At 37.7% G+C, this 13,294-nt stretch overlaps 1 protein-coding gene across 1 annotated transcript in view; it reads right to left on the bottom strand.

Moving 5' to 3' along the window:
• The window catches only part of LOC101305499 (midasin-like), a 31,170-nt gene that overhangs the window by 7,048 nt on the left and 10,828 nt on the right, over positions 1–13,294 (bottom strand). Inside the window, 36 exon segments of the mRNA XM_004305688.1 lie at positions 40–108; positions 230–343; positions 443–522; positions 876–991; positions 1,080–1,152; positions 1,357–1,521; positions 1,611–1,741; positions 1,823–1,904; positions 2,294–2,416; positions 2,505–2,714; positions 2,804–2,905; positions 3,062–3,250; positions 3,336–3,518; positions 3,617–3,775; positions 4,325–4,438; positions 4,575–4,726; positions 5,190–5,382; positions 5,606–5,671; positions 5,830–5,974; positions 6,433–6,518; positions 6,595–6,680; positions 6,753–6,888; positions 7,192–7,440; positions 7,543–7,631; positions 7,706–7,759; positions 7,839–8,019; positions 8,096–9,607; positions 9,746–10,638; positions 10,722–10,929; positions 11,017–11,181; positions 11,301–11,366; positions 11,453–11,542; positions 11,653–11,753; positions 11,862–11,960; positions 12,115–12,247; positions 12,454–13,227. Of these exon segments, the coding sequence (XP_004305736.1) occupies positions 40–108; positions 230–343; positions 443–522; positions 876–991; positions 1,080–1,152; positions 1,357–1,521; positions 1,611–1,741; positions 1,823–1,904; positions 2,294–2,416; positions 2,505–2,714; positions 2,804–2,905; positions 3,062–3,250; positions 3,336–3,518; positions 3,617–3,775; positions 4,325–4,438; positions 4,575–4,726; positions 5,190–5,382; positions 5,606–5,671; positions 5,830–5,974; positions 6,433–6,518; positions 6,595–6,680; positions 6,753–6,888; positions 7,192–7,440; positions 7,543–7,631; positions 7,706–7,759; positions 7,839–8,019; positions 8,096–9,607; positions 9,746–10,638; positions 10,722–10,929; positions 11,017–11,181; positions 11,301–11,366; positions 11,453–11,542; positions 11,653–11,753; positions 11,862–11,960; positions 12,115–12,247; positions 12,454–13,227 (7,388 nt within the window).

The raw sequence follows: 13,294 nt of genomic DNA, 5'->3' as shown, positions 1-13,294 counted from the left end.
GGAGAGTAAAATTAATGTGTCAAACTATAAGCAACTCACTTTGGTAAGAATTGCACGTAATACCCAAACGCATTGTACAAAATTTCCTCGTTTTCCTTTTCATAATAACTGCAAAATTTATTACCAGTTAGTTGAGCAATGTAACCGTGGGGAAGAGGTAAAATGTTCATTCATGATTGCTTGTTTCTAATCAAACACCAAGGAATCTTTGAATTATTCATAATTCTACCTTGAGTAAACTTCCAGGCACACGCCAGCTTTTATTTGGCCGAGGAACGCGAAAAGAAGTTGAAGTCTTCTTTTAAATTCACCTATGCTGGATGTGCGAATGAAATCCTCCACACTGTAAAGTTATAACAGCATGACACACCTCAAAGACTAAGAAAAAGTTTTCTACATATAGCAGCTCAAATATTCAAAGAATTAGTTACTCTTAACCTACCTCTGGATAGTACATAATTTATAGACAGCAGAATCAGGAGAAGTTCGCTTCCGAAGAACTGAGTAGAGAGGAAACCACAACTGCAAAAATTTCAAATAAATTTGGAGTGCATAATTCATTACTTAAATCGGGGACAGCTATGATACCAACACAAAAAGTTCACAATCGAAAGAGAGAAACTAATGTATATATTATGCTACAGACTTCCCCCAGCTAAATAGTAAAATCTGAACATTATTTGGATATATAAAAAAAATTGAAATGTGAATTAAAACGACACAGAGAAGACTAACACATTGTGCAAATTTAAGGTTATCGGGTTTATTATTTCACCAGAACCCTGTAGACAATCTCAGCTCTTAGCCAACTGCATTTCAACATAATCCAACATTCATAAATGTAATTAGCCAGACTGACCCACTCGAGGATTTACCTTTCCAGCATTAATCTCAAACTGATCCTGCACTTCGTCAAGCAATGCTGGCCATGACCCCAACTCCAACTTTCTCCATGAGATCACCACATCATAAATGGGGTTCTTCACTTGATCTATAAGAATTCACAAGAAAAACATAGTACACAACACAGAAATTCGAGGAAAGAAAAAAAAAACAACTTATTGAGCAAGAACTAATACCAGCAAAAGAGAACTTTGAGCCATCTTGTAATGAATCAAGACATCTAACCAGATATTGCAATCCTGAGAGAGGCTGGAAAAGAAAATAAAAATTTTATACAGCTGAATACTTTCCAGATTCCACATAAGATAATTAGCAACAAAAACAAGCATGCAGACTTGCAGTTGCAGAACACAAACACACAGCAATCCCAGACAAACATTAAGTATATCCCTACAATAAAGATACCGAGCCCCTTCTTAATACATGATTAAAAGACAGTACCAATATCAATACCTTAGCTAAGGGGGCGTGCGAAGTAATCTTCAAAAGCATTTCAATTATATCCAATATTTTCTGAAGCTGTGGATGATCTTCATATTCATTTAGAAGGGAATAAATTCGCTGCTGAAGAGGGACAAGTGCTTCCACCATTTCATACATCGTTGTGGGATTTGGATCCTACAATAGGGATGGAATCACAAAACAAGATAAATCAATATATGATACAACTTCAGTAAATTTTCCATAGTACTTTAATGTATCCACACCTTGTAAAAATTGTATCTGAAGGATGATTTGTGAGATGAACTGAACATCTGCTCATGCTCCAAACAAATACGAAACAAGTTCTCGGGCACCAATTTGGCATCCACACTAGCAAGGAACGAACACCCTAAACCTGGAAATAGAAGAGAGTAAACACATACAAACAAGGAGTATAACCACATCCAACCAGAAAAGGGAATCTTCGACAGCATACCTTTAAGCATCTCTACTCCAAGTGTATGTGAAGCAGTGAACGAACGCGCTCTATCCGAATCTTGGATGAGATAATGACCCGGCTGAAATTAAAACATTAGAAAACCTAGAAGTTCTAACAGCATTGAGAGATTTAGTGGTAGAAAACAAGAGGACCCAAGACACTACTTTTGCATAGGAATCAAATCATTATCAAATCAAACAAAGAGCTTCATTCAAAATGATATTATTGCAGAACAGGAACTGGAACTGATAACAATGCATGGAAACAATTTGTTCCTTGCTAAAATCCTCTCAGGTTTTGCGAGCTCAAAACCCTATGAGATGAAAAGGAAGTCCTATTTTATTCATAATTTAGTTGGATCAATTAAAAACTTAACATAACAATCACGAACTTTTGTTTTAAAATTAGAAGGGAAATTCTCAGCCGTAAAAGAAAAAAAAAATCCTTCGACTTTCTCAAAATTCTTACCGCTTTGACTAGATCACTTGTCCCGAATAACTGATTGTGAATTTCAACTACATCTTTCACGCAAGCATCCTCTATATAATTCAGTTCTTCCTCTGAGTTCCCTTGTTCCTTCAAAACTTCCTCCTGAGTTTTTATGGAACAAAAGGAAAGGTAAGAAACACGGTACATTCAGGCAGAACTCCTTGAAAACATATACAAATAAAACGTGTACCTCTTCAGCAAGAAAATCCTTCCATTCTGAGAAACTTTCATTAGCTAACGACTTCTCGAGAGATGATATATTTAGTTCAATTATACTCTCGAGCTTAAAGGCACGAGCCCTAAACTTGTATTGCTGAGAAGCATGGTCTTGTTTGGCTTTCATGTGAATCATTGCACTCATCCAATGCTTGGCAGATTCACTGAATATCTTTTCCAATAGCTGATTCACAACACACGATGCATAATTGATGCCAGCAAATTCAAGAGAGATACCAAAAGAACATCGACAAAGAAAAAGAGAAGACAGACCTTAAAAGATTCACAATCCATCACTCTTGCATTGGTTACAAAGTGGGCGACACGCACAAGAATGTTTTGATACAGAGCACCTTTGAGTTGTGTAGCAGATACCTGCTACATATAGGAACATGTCTAAATCACTTCTGACAATCGATAATCATAATACAGAACAAGAAAAATAAATAAATAAATAATCAGCAGGAAACAGCCAAATTTAAGAGGGAGAACACTGAAAGAACAAAAAATGATGTGTGAACAATATCTTACTCGATTATTAGACCCAACATCGCTTGAAAAGGTAAGCAACTTCTCGAGAAGACCTATGTCCTCAGCACTGAAGGCTGTAGGAATTTCCAAATTAAAAGAAGGAAAATCACTGGAACCGGTGCTTATGTTGACAGAAATGGTCTTGGAAGAAGCTACCCTAGGGAACCTCATGAATGAATAAATAGATCCCTGCATGAAGGCAAGAATTTCTGGTCAGATGCCACAAGACCAATAAGGTGAAGCCACAAGATGTTTAAAAATGTCCAAGAAGTACCAAAATCATATTCGTATTGCCCAGCTGAACTCTATTCAAGATTCGGTTTTGCTTTATACTAGCAAGAATCAGTGATAAGCCCAACTTCATTTCATATAATGCAACCAGAATTGGTTGAACAAAGTCACTGTACTCGACATACTTCTCTGATAACAGTTGTTCAATAAAACCAGCTGTCATTTTCTGAGAACATAATACAAACAGAATTAGTGATTAGAACAGCGCAGCAGCTTAGAAGGGGGAAAAAAAATGATTATCAACAAATGCATTCATAAACATACCTGCCAGTTAGAACCTTGGTCAAGAAGCTGTTGTGAATTCATGGAGGCCTTATCATTTGTAACATGTTGAAAAAACACATCAGAGGTGACACGATCTAGAAATTTATCGCATTCATGTTTTAACCCCTTAAATTTCCGAAAGTCCGAGCGGAAAATGATCTAAAGCACCAAAAAATTTACCATTAGTTAAAAGCAAAGAGACAACTAAGAGAAGAAACTGCAGCATACTATTACCAAAAAGTGTAACAGACTGTTATTCCCCTCCTCTTTTCAAGATCACTGGTATCTTTGTTTTTTAGTATCATAAAAAAAAAATGATACTGGTCGACAACCAGAGAAATTTAATGAACATTCATGTCCAAAAACCAAACAGAGTACCGATGTCATACTCCAACGGCCAGCATATCGCATGATGCACACATTAAAATCTGTAGTAACTGAAGACCCTAAAGCTGACCATCTTTAACTCCATCTATTAATCCCATGTGTAAATTCTGCTATGCCGCAACATCCCAATAACCAAAAAAAGCTATCAACACAACTCCAAAAAGTTTTTTACTTATTCCCATTGCCCAATGCCTTGCACAAAACTCAAAAGGAAATCAAGATGTGAACTGCTGTTCAATTGAGATCCAGAAGAGACCATTGCTCATCTAACACGTAGAAATTTAGACCACAAGGTAACCAAACAGAATATAAAATCAAAACCTTTCTCTGCAGCTTTTTGTGCTCCACTTCAAGCTTTTTCAATGTCTGTACCCTTTTTTCATCAGATTCTCTGTGACCGGTATGCCCAGCCAAATAATCACATTTTTGACGCACCTATAAAAAGAATTATAAACGTTTACTTTGATCATGAAAACATAGCATAGCCAAGTGAACAGTGCACATTTATGTCCAAACACATGCATAGAGTGCTAGTTATATTTGAAAAGAAGAATAATGCATGGAGAGCAACCTGAGTTTCAAGTTTCAGCAAAGAGATCTTTTCTGCTATCTGTAAATGCTTGTAATAGTATTTCATGGCAGGATCCATATCATCACAGCAAAGCAGTGTAAAACGTAATATCCCAAGCCGCAACCAAGCACAACCATGATTAAAGTGAGAATCTGGAGTCAGACAGTAAATAAGCAAGTCAACAACAAGATAAAAAAGAAAACGCTGTGGAAAGAAGGAAAGTAACCACAAAACAGATATGACATTTTTGACCAATAGGCAAATAAGCTTGCATTTTTTTTTAAAAGAAACAGCCTTTTTTGAAACAAAAAATAAAGTACAAGGAGATGGACAAGGAAACCGTTTAAAAAGCTAAAGAGGGCAGCAACGACTAGAGGCTTTAGCAGTTCAACTATTAATGCCAAAACATAGGGGCTTATACTACAGCTGCTTGCAAGTAGAGGATAATGGAAGAAAAATTGTAATCCTTAAAATCCTACGCGATAGGTTTTCCCTCCACCTCGCCATAGGTTTCAAATAATCTTTTATTTCTTTCCACTCCTCTCTGATGAATAAATATGCTTGCTATAAATTAAAAATTTACATGAACAAAACAGGTAAAAGACAAAAGATGACCTTTCAATAAGCAATGCGGTAGATACAGGTTATGAAGCAGTGGCTTGATAAACTTATTCACAGAGTTTTTCAGCCCGTGATGACTTGATTCTGAAATAAGGGATCCCAGAAGCTGGATAAAATTTTCCATTGGCTCTTTTATTGCAGTGTGTCTTGACTTTAAAAGAAGAGAATCCAGATGAAAGTTTCCTTTCTGTTACCATAAGAGAATGTAGAGGAATCAATATGATTGGAGTACAATACTTTCTACATATAGGAATCATGGTGTACACCAGTTAAAACTACATAAAAGCAGATAACCATATGAACAATTGCAGCATCTATGAAACATCAAAGAGGTAAAAGCAGAATGCAAAACCAATATACAAGCATCACCCAACAGCATGGATTGACTACTCTCTCGTTAAACAACATACCTCAAATACAGACTTAATTTCAGCAAAGTGGTCAGCATCAAAAGATCTTTCATGCGCGTATACAATCTGCAAGGGGCCAGAAGATTCAGATGGAGGGAATCTCATTTGAAAATGCTACTAAACAAATAAATTGTTTGAATTGTTTGAATAATGGTATTATACAAATAAATTCTTATAATTGAAAACAAAAGATACAGAGGAAGTCATAGAAAAAATTGGTCTACCTGCTGGAACAACGAGTGGGCAGTAGATAGTAGAAAACCAGGTAAATCCACTCCAGGGTGTGAGATATACCAAAGATTAGATGATGCAACTCTAAGCTTTAGAGAACCTGCATAATAATCCTGAATAGCAGACGTGCTGCTTTGCCTATATTGCACACCAAACAGTGTTATGAAACTTTTATATTTCAGATACACCAAAAGAATGCATGACTTGTAAAATATCATGCACAAGACTTCAAACATTGTGCATATAATGAAGAGAAAGCAGCTCCCATTTGGGCAAAACTTTAAACTTGAAACCACAGGATAACCGCAAAGTTCTTTGAGCCAAACAAGCTAGCAGTTGAATAACTATTTTCTTTTTGTTGAAAAGCATTAGCTTTATCCCAATGTGATTATATATTCATTCCAAATCCTTTGTACAGATACAAGCGATCATTAATAAGAAAATCTACAATACGGTTACACAACAAGCAAGCATGCATGCATTATTTTGCATCCATTTCTATTCATATGATTGAATAAGTAATCCTAACATGCATGCATATTTTTCCAATCAAATAGGAGAATCAGTAATCCTGGAAAGAGAAATAAACATCTTACATTATCTGGAAGACCGTTGCTGTTACCACAGGTTGAAGGAGCACATCAGGTACTGGAATATTATAATCATCAGTGCTTGAGAAACTCTGTACACAATAGGAAGTCCATCAATGAAATATATCAATACTATGACAATACAATAGAATAATTTGATATCCATACCTTAACTGAAAGAGGGCAATAGTTCCACAAAGATTGATGCCACCTGAACCACAGTTCGAGCACAAAACTGGCCATTTTTACATGTGCTACAACACAAGGAAATGTGTAAGGGTACAGATGCCAGCACAACTGATTAATTTAACAGAAAATTCATTTACCTGCATCCACCAAACTCCACACATCCAGTATCCACAAAATCTTTTGATGTGGCGAAAACACTTGAGGCGCTCTTGATGAGTAGTTCAATGAGAAATCCAAAGCATACTTCAGATGGCCAGATTCATTGGCTAAAACCTATCATTTACAGAAAAGTATACAATTGATATAGAAATGCAATAAGAGCTTTGTATTCAAAGGTAACAACCTCTCTTTTGGGTTCGAAATGCTGTTGATATAAAAGGAACTTGAAAAGCAAAACCCCCAAAGGAATTGGGTATCCCTAAGTTCAACGACTGTACTCAAACAAACATTTGATATTATCCGTAGGGGGTCAAAAATACCAAATTGTTCAAATTAAGTCAGGACTTAAGAAACCGGATACATATATAGCTTATAGGTATATATGCGGACAAAGTAAAGCAATATAGATGATCTTACTTGCTGCATTCTTTTGGGATCAGTTAAAAGAACATGTGATAGCTCCAGAAGTAGCTTCACATCCAAGGCAAAACTGGTACTGTCAACAAGGGGAGAAGTGTCCTGCCAAGTATCATACCCAGATGCGTAGCCTAATGATTCATTTGAATAAGAACAACATATAGATGAATTCGATCTGGGGAAACGCTTGCTAGAGGATGAAATCTCCTTCGATTTGATTCTTTGCTTTTCAAACATTTGCAGGAGCTTCTGCATAGGGGTAAAAATGTTTTCATTAACACAGTATTGACAGATTAATGTGCTCATCTTTTCTCTTGATCAAACAAAATGATACATATGAGGAGCCAAAACCTGATAAATGGCATCCAACTGCATAAAAAGGTGGTCATCATCCTCAGCAGAATCAGATTTTCCAGTTATGCATGACGTTATGGAAACACCTACATGAATAACAAATGTTATTAGGAAATTGAGCTGGTACATCAATGAATAAATCGCAAATAGGATATTTTACCTTCCAGGACACGGGAGCGCATATCCGACGAAACAAAGCCAATAGGATCATCAACTGTAACAAAAAAACACCCATGACCATTTTATTTCAACTAAAAAGTCTCGTTGACAAAAGAAACAAGAAATTATATTACCATGCCCCAATAATTTTGGTGATGTTGGCCATACTGACTCGCAAAGCTCTGAAATCAGGATTTGCTTTTCAAATATTTTAGCAGAACGTGGCAATATAGGATGACCACCATGAATCCAGAGCAAAGACTTCTCTGAGTGAAATCGCCAAGAAGAGATAGCTTCCAGATTGTTGCTCTCCTTCTATATCAGAAAACCAGAAAAATTCAAGCTCAAGGTACATTACAGAAATAATAACAGCACAGCTTATTCAACCTACCAGCAGACCATCTACTGCTTCTGGACAGAAATCCTTCAATTTTGTAGCACCCTTTAGTACCATATGCCAGGAAAGGAGCGAAAGCTCAAATTCAGATGACTCAAGACCATCCCAAAATAATATGTGATCTTCAAGAAGGTCAGTGTACATCCCAATAAGTGCATCGAAAGAAGGAGACTTGATGAGAGACAAATCAAAGAATCTATTGAGAAATTGCTCCTCCAACTTCCGCAAAGATTTTAGAACTTCCTTAAAACAGCTATCTTTTTCACAAAAGTAGCTTTCCTCAGAATTCCACTGTTGATAACTGACCCTCAGTGGCATTATACAGCACATGGCGTTGTGGAGAAACTTGATGGAATCTTGCGATTCGGGCACATCAACTAATTCAAAATATAGCATCGGCTCTAGCTGCTTTTTAAACTCTTCTTCGTGAAGCGATGTAAGCACATGGTGAGCGTATTTCCAAATCTGATGCTCCATGGTGAGCATAACCGACTTCACCAAGGAATCAAAGAAGTCACAGAAGGGCTGTAATTGAGATTGAAACCAGCTAAAATACAGAAGATAGAGCTTAACATCACTTTCAGTAGCCTGTTCAAACGCCCAGTTGGCAGCAAACAATAGCTTTTTCTCAACCCTAGCCAATGCCTGGTCAATAATGGCATCTTGCCTATGGGTTACAGAATTACAACCGGGAGCCTTATGAATCATAGTTTCAGACATCATCTTCATACCCATCAAGTAAGACCCTACAAATCCACAGGAAGTTGAATCCTGGTAAACAGAGCACCTGTTCCTGGCTAGATGTAATTTGTAAGATGCATACTTAGCCCCCAGGTACTCTAGGTACATGCAGTTATTCATCACAAAAGATTCTTTTGAGTGCCACACAAGATCCCTGGGCTTCATAGACATGGGCGATCCTCCAGGCAAACACAAATATGGAGACAGTGACGAGCCAGATTCACACAAGTCGCTAACGGATAAATATGTACTTTTCACATGATAGATAACATTTTCACCAATGGCGTCACCAAATGAACTAAGATATATATGTTCCCAACTTGTTTGTAAGCTCCACAAAGGGTGGCTGCCAGTCTTGAGAAGTTGTTGAAACAACTGAACCCAGCGTGAAAGCTCAAGATATGTTATACACACGTTAAAACGTAATCCTTCCTCTTTAGCATACATATGTGATTCAGCCATCGCACAGACCAATTTAGCAAAGGGAATACCAGATAGAACGAGAAATCTTTTCACATCATTTAGTTCAATTCTTCCACGACTTCTCAAATTCTCATTCATTAGCCAATATGGTGGCATCACAAATATTTCAACTCCTCTGTTCCTCATGGCTCGGGAGACTTCACCAAACCTTGGGTTAACTGTGAGGAACACACGAAAATTAGAATGTGGTTGCAAAACAACTGGCCTTCCATCAATGACCCCGCACTCATTAAGTGTAATGGATCCAGAGGGTTCCACCAAAGAGTTGATCCTATCAAGTACCTAAAATATAAAATGAAAAGAAACCAGATGAGAAAGATAAGTGAACGTTGATGAATTGGTAAATTTGTTACTACATAGGACAACAGCAAAGTAACCAAAGAGAAAAGATGATTCATCAACAAAGCAGAACATGCGTACCGATGGATTACAACAATTTGCATTTTCTAGGACAATCCACTCCCCTCGTTCTACAGCCTTTATTAGTACTCCTGTCACCCACTCAAACTTTGCTGTCCGTCTCTCATATCCTTCTTGCAACTTGAAAATTGTCTTCATGGCTTTAATGAGTTCTTTGCTTGAACAACTTACGGATAAGTTATTGTTCTCCAACACCAGCTTTAAATGTTTCATAATCTTAACCAACAAAGTGAGAATGCTTGAAAATTTCTCTCTCTCCTCCACACGAGTAGATGTGAAACAAGAAACAGAGTCCTCGTCCAAGTTCGATAATAAAGCAAACCATCTAGATACAGAATCATCTCTAATGCTTGATAAAAAAGTTTCGTTTGACAACTCCAATTGCAAACTGCAAAACTCATTTACCCAGAACTTGACCTGAGTAATAACTGAACGCAAATTGCGGAAGGCGTTGTATTGCTCGAAGCATCCAAGCAATTCAGATATGTCAGTCCCGGATGACAGATGTAATTCATTTAGCACATTTCCAGTGAGCTGCGCCAGTAACCTGATCAATGAGGTCTTACCCGACGAAGCTGGACCAATCAGGATACACATCCACTGATGCTGTACACAACATGCAGCTGCTTCCAAGCTCTGACGAATTTCAGGCAAAATCTGAAGGGCATTGCTAGGGAGTGCAGGTGACTGAACACAACTCCTCCTTACAGCAGCATTTCCAACATACAAAAACTGAGAATTGAGCTGAACCCGTGGATGAGGATTTATATATGGCTTCATTTCAAATATCTGCTCATACAACTGTAGGACTTTTCTTCGGTCTGATTCTGTACGCATCCTTTGAACATAGACAACATCCAGAAAGCAATAATCTTTGGACAGTGGGGGTGTATCTGAGATTGAACACAACATCTTAGAAACCAGAAACCAGAAAATATTAAAGGAATAAATGGCAAGGAAAGCAAGTGGCTCAAACCCTTTATTATTTGACAGGATCGAAGCACGTCTCGTAGATTAAACTCCCAAGGAGAGCCATCCAGAGCAAACTTGCGATGCATCATGGTTTCTTCATGCATCCGCTTATTAAATAAAATCAGTTTTGAAAGCAGAGATGTACAGATTGAAGGATAAAGTGAGCTACAGATAAAAAGATAATCATCAACAACCAACTCCTCCACATAAACCTGAAACAAATTAACGGGCATCGATTAGCATCGATTCAAATAACATAAGCACCAGATTCACATGCAGGTATATTCAAGGACAAATACCTTAGTGAAACGGTTGAGAAAGGATTTTGGAAGGCCTTTTCTGCCGCCACCTTGATGAGAAGGATTTTGACAAGCAAATATTCTGAACGAGGGTGGACACTTAAAAGTACAGCCCAACTCTGGTATGAAGACCTCAGCTCGATGATCCAGAATAGCATTCAAACCCTGATAAGGATCAATTCCCCATTAGCAATCATGAGCATCACATATTATAATACGAGAACAAAAAATAAAATAATATATATATATATATATATCAGAGAAAAACAGGATGAGAAATTTGCCTCCAACACAGACTGGGGTGCAAGATTGAGTTCATCAAGCAAAACCCAAGAACCTTCTCTCAAAGCCTGCAAGAGTTTCGCAGAAGAAAGAAAATGAGAATCATGAAAACTTAAGAGTCACGGAGTAAAACATTGTAGTTGAGGTGCTAAACCTGCAGTAAGATCCCATCTGACCAGGCAAACTTCATTCCGTCATCACTTTCAACTGGTAAATCTGATCCCAACAAGTCCATCATATCAGTCTGCACCAGAAGCAGGAGAACCATCATGGGATGCAAGAAAAAGGCAAGAGAGAAATGGAGACGTTTACAATGAATATAGCAGCACAACAGGTAAAAAGAGAAAAACATACCTGCTCAGACAAATTTATCCTTACAACTTTGTGACCAGAAAATTTTCCCAAGGCAACTACCAAACTAGTTTTCCCAACACCTGGACTACCTTCTAGTAGAACTGGAATGCATAAACCAATTGAGAATGTTAAAGAGCAAAAAATGAAACAAACAGATCAACTTGAGAGAAAGGGGACACTCAGAAGAGGAACACAAAGGGGAAGATTACCAGGTTTAGGAAGCTGCATAGCTCGTAAAACCCGCAATGCATTTCTCCTGGTGGTTGGTGCCAAAATCTCAAAACCTTCAGCATCACAATTCTCAGAACCTATACAAAGAAATGCAAAAGGACATGTATAAGATTGAATATCTAAAACATCAGAAAGAAACTCACTGGGAAGAGAGTAATATTCACAACCAAAAATGATTTTGAATAAAAACAATTTTCTTTGGGAAGTCCAAATCATGCAAGGCACAGTTACCTTTTGCTATGAAGAATGGATAGACACCAAAAATGTTGTCACAATGCATGCTATCACTGCCCAAATTGGCTGTCGCTGTTTCAAGATCACCCCAACCAAAATTTTGCAATGGGTAGACCTGTTTATCAGTGCCCTGGTTTACCATCCAGAAGCAAGGTTAGATTATATTGATGCTGAAAACACTACAATTATATACTCAAAAAACTGGTAGTTTTACAGCTAAATGAAAATAAAATAAAAACAAAACAAAAAACAAACAAAATTTTTATAATAATTTAGTAGCGTACAACACAATAAGACGGACTCAGCAGAGAAAGAAGAGTTGCAAACGAAAAGCACACACACCTTCATCTGCATTAAAAGATTTGATAGGCATCGCTCTCTTAGCTCCTCCGCGTTGCTTTTAGACATCCCACTCCCTAAACTTAGTCCATCAAGCAAAACAAGGAATGCACCATGAAGGAATGCATACTGAGATCCTAATGTGATTTCGGTTACATTAATAAAGTCAACCCAAGACAGCAGATCTCTCACAGTAAGCATTCTCCCTAGTTTCAAGTCATTGAACCACTTCCAGAAATTCAACATAGGATCCAGGATGCAGGTGAGCTTCGGGGAGGACAATCTCTTCAATGCGATACTTCTGAGCTCAGCTATATCATCTACAGGAGGCACCCAAATCTCTGTAAACCGGTTGCGTAGAGCTGGAGACAGTTCCTTCTTGCCAAAGTCACCCCCAGGATTCATTGTAGCAAGCAAAAAGAACCTCTCATGAGCAACAATTTCCTCCAGCTCAGGACCTCCTCTCTCAGCCAAAGACAGAGTTCTTTCTGGCTCCAAGACACTGTTCAACCTTTCAAGTACACTATCATCAGCAAGGGAAATCTCATCCACGAGAAAGAGATCACCCTTCTTCATTGCCTGAACAAGTGGCCCATCCTGCCACATAAAAGGTTTTTTCCACTCATGGTGCATCTTCGAGAGCCTCACCATCATCTCTTGCAAAGTCGTTCTGTCTTCACTTGAGACATCAGAACGGCCTTTGTGATCTCTGAATATCTTGTCTAGATATGACAACACTGAAGAGGCTTCACCTATGTCTGAAGAAAGACTCTACNGAAAAAAAAAAAAAACGTAATAAACTTACGTATAGACATACATTATACGAAGTTATTACGAT

The sequence above is a fragment of the Fragaria vesca genome, linkage group LG6 (genome assembly GCF_000184155.1).
Source record: "Fragaria vesca subsp. vesca linkage group LG6, FraVesHawaii_1.0, whole genome shotgun sequence".
Lineage (NCBI taxonomy): Eukaryota > Viridiplantae > Streptophyta > Magnoliopsida > Rosales > Rosaceae > Fragaria > Fragaria vesca.
This window is presented reverse-complemented; position numbering and strand designations above follow the sequence as displayed.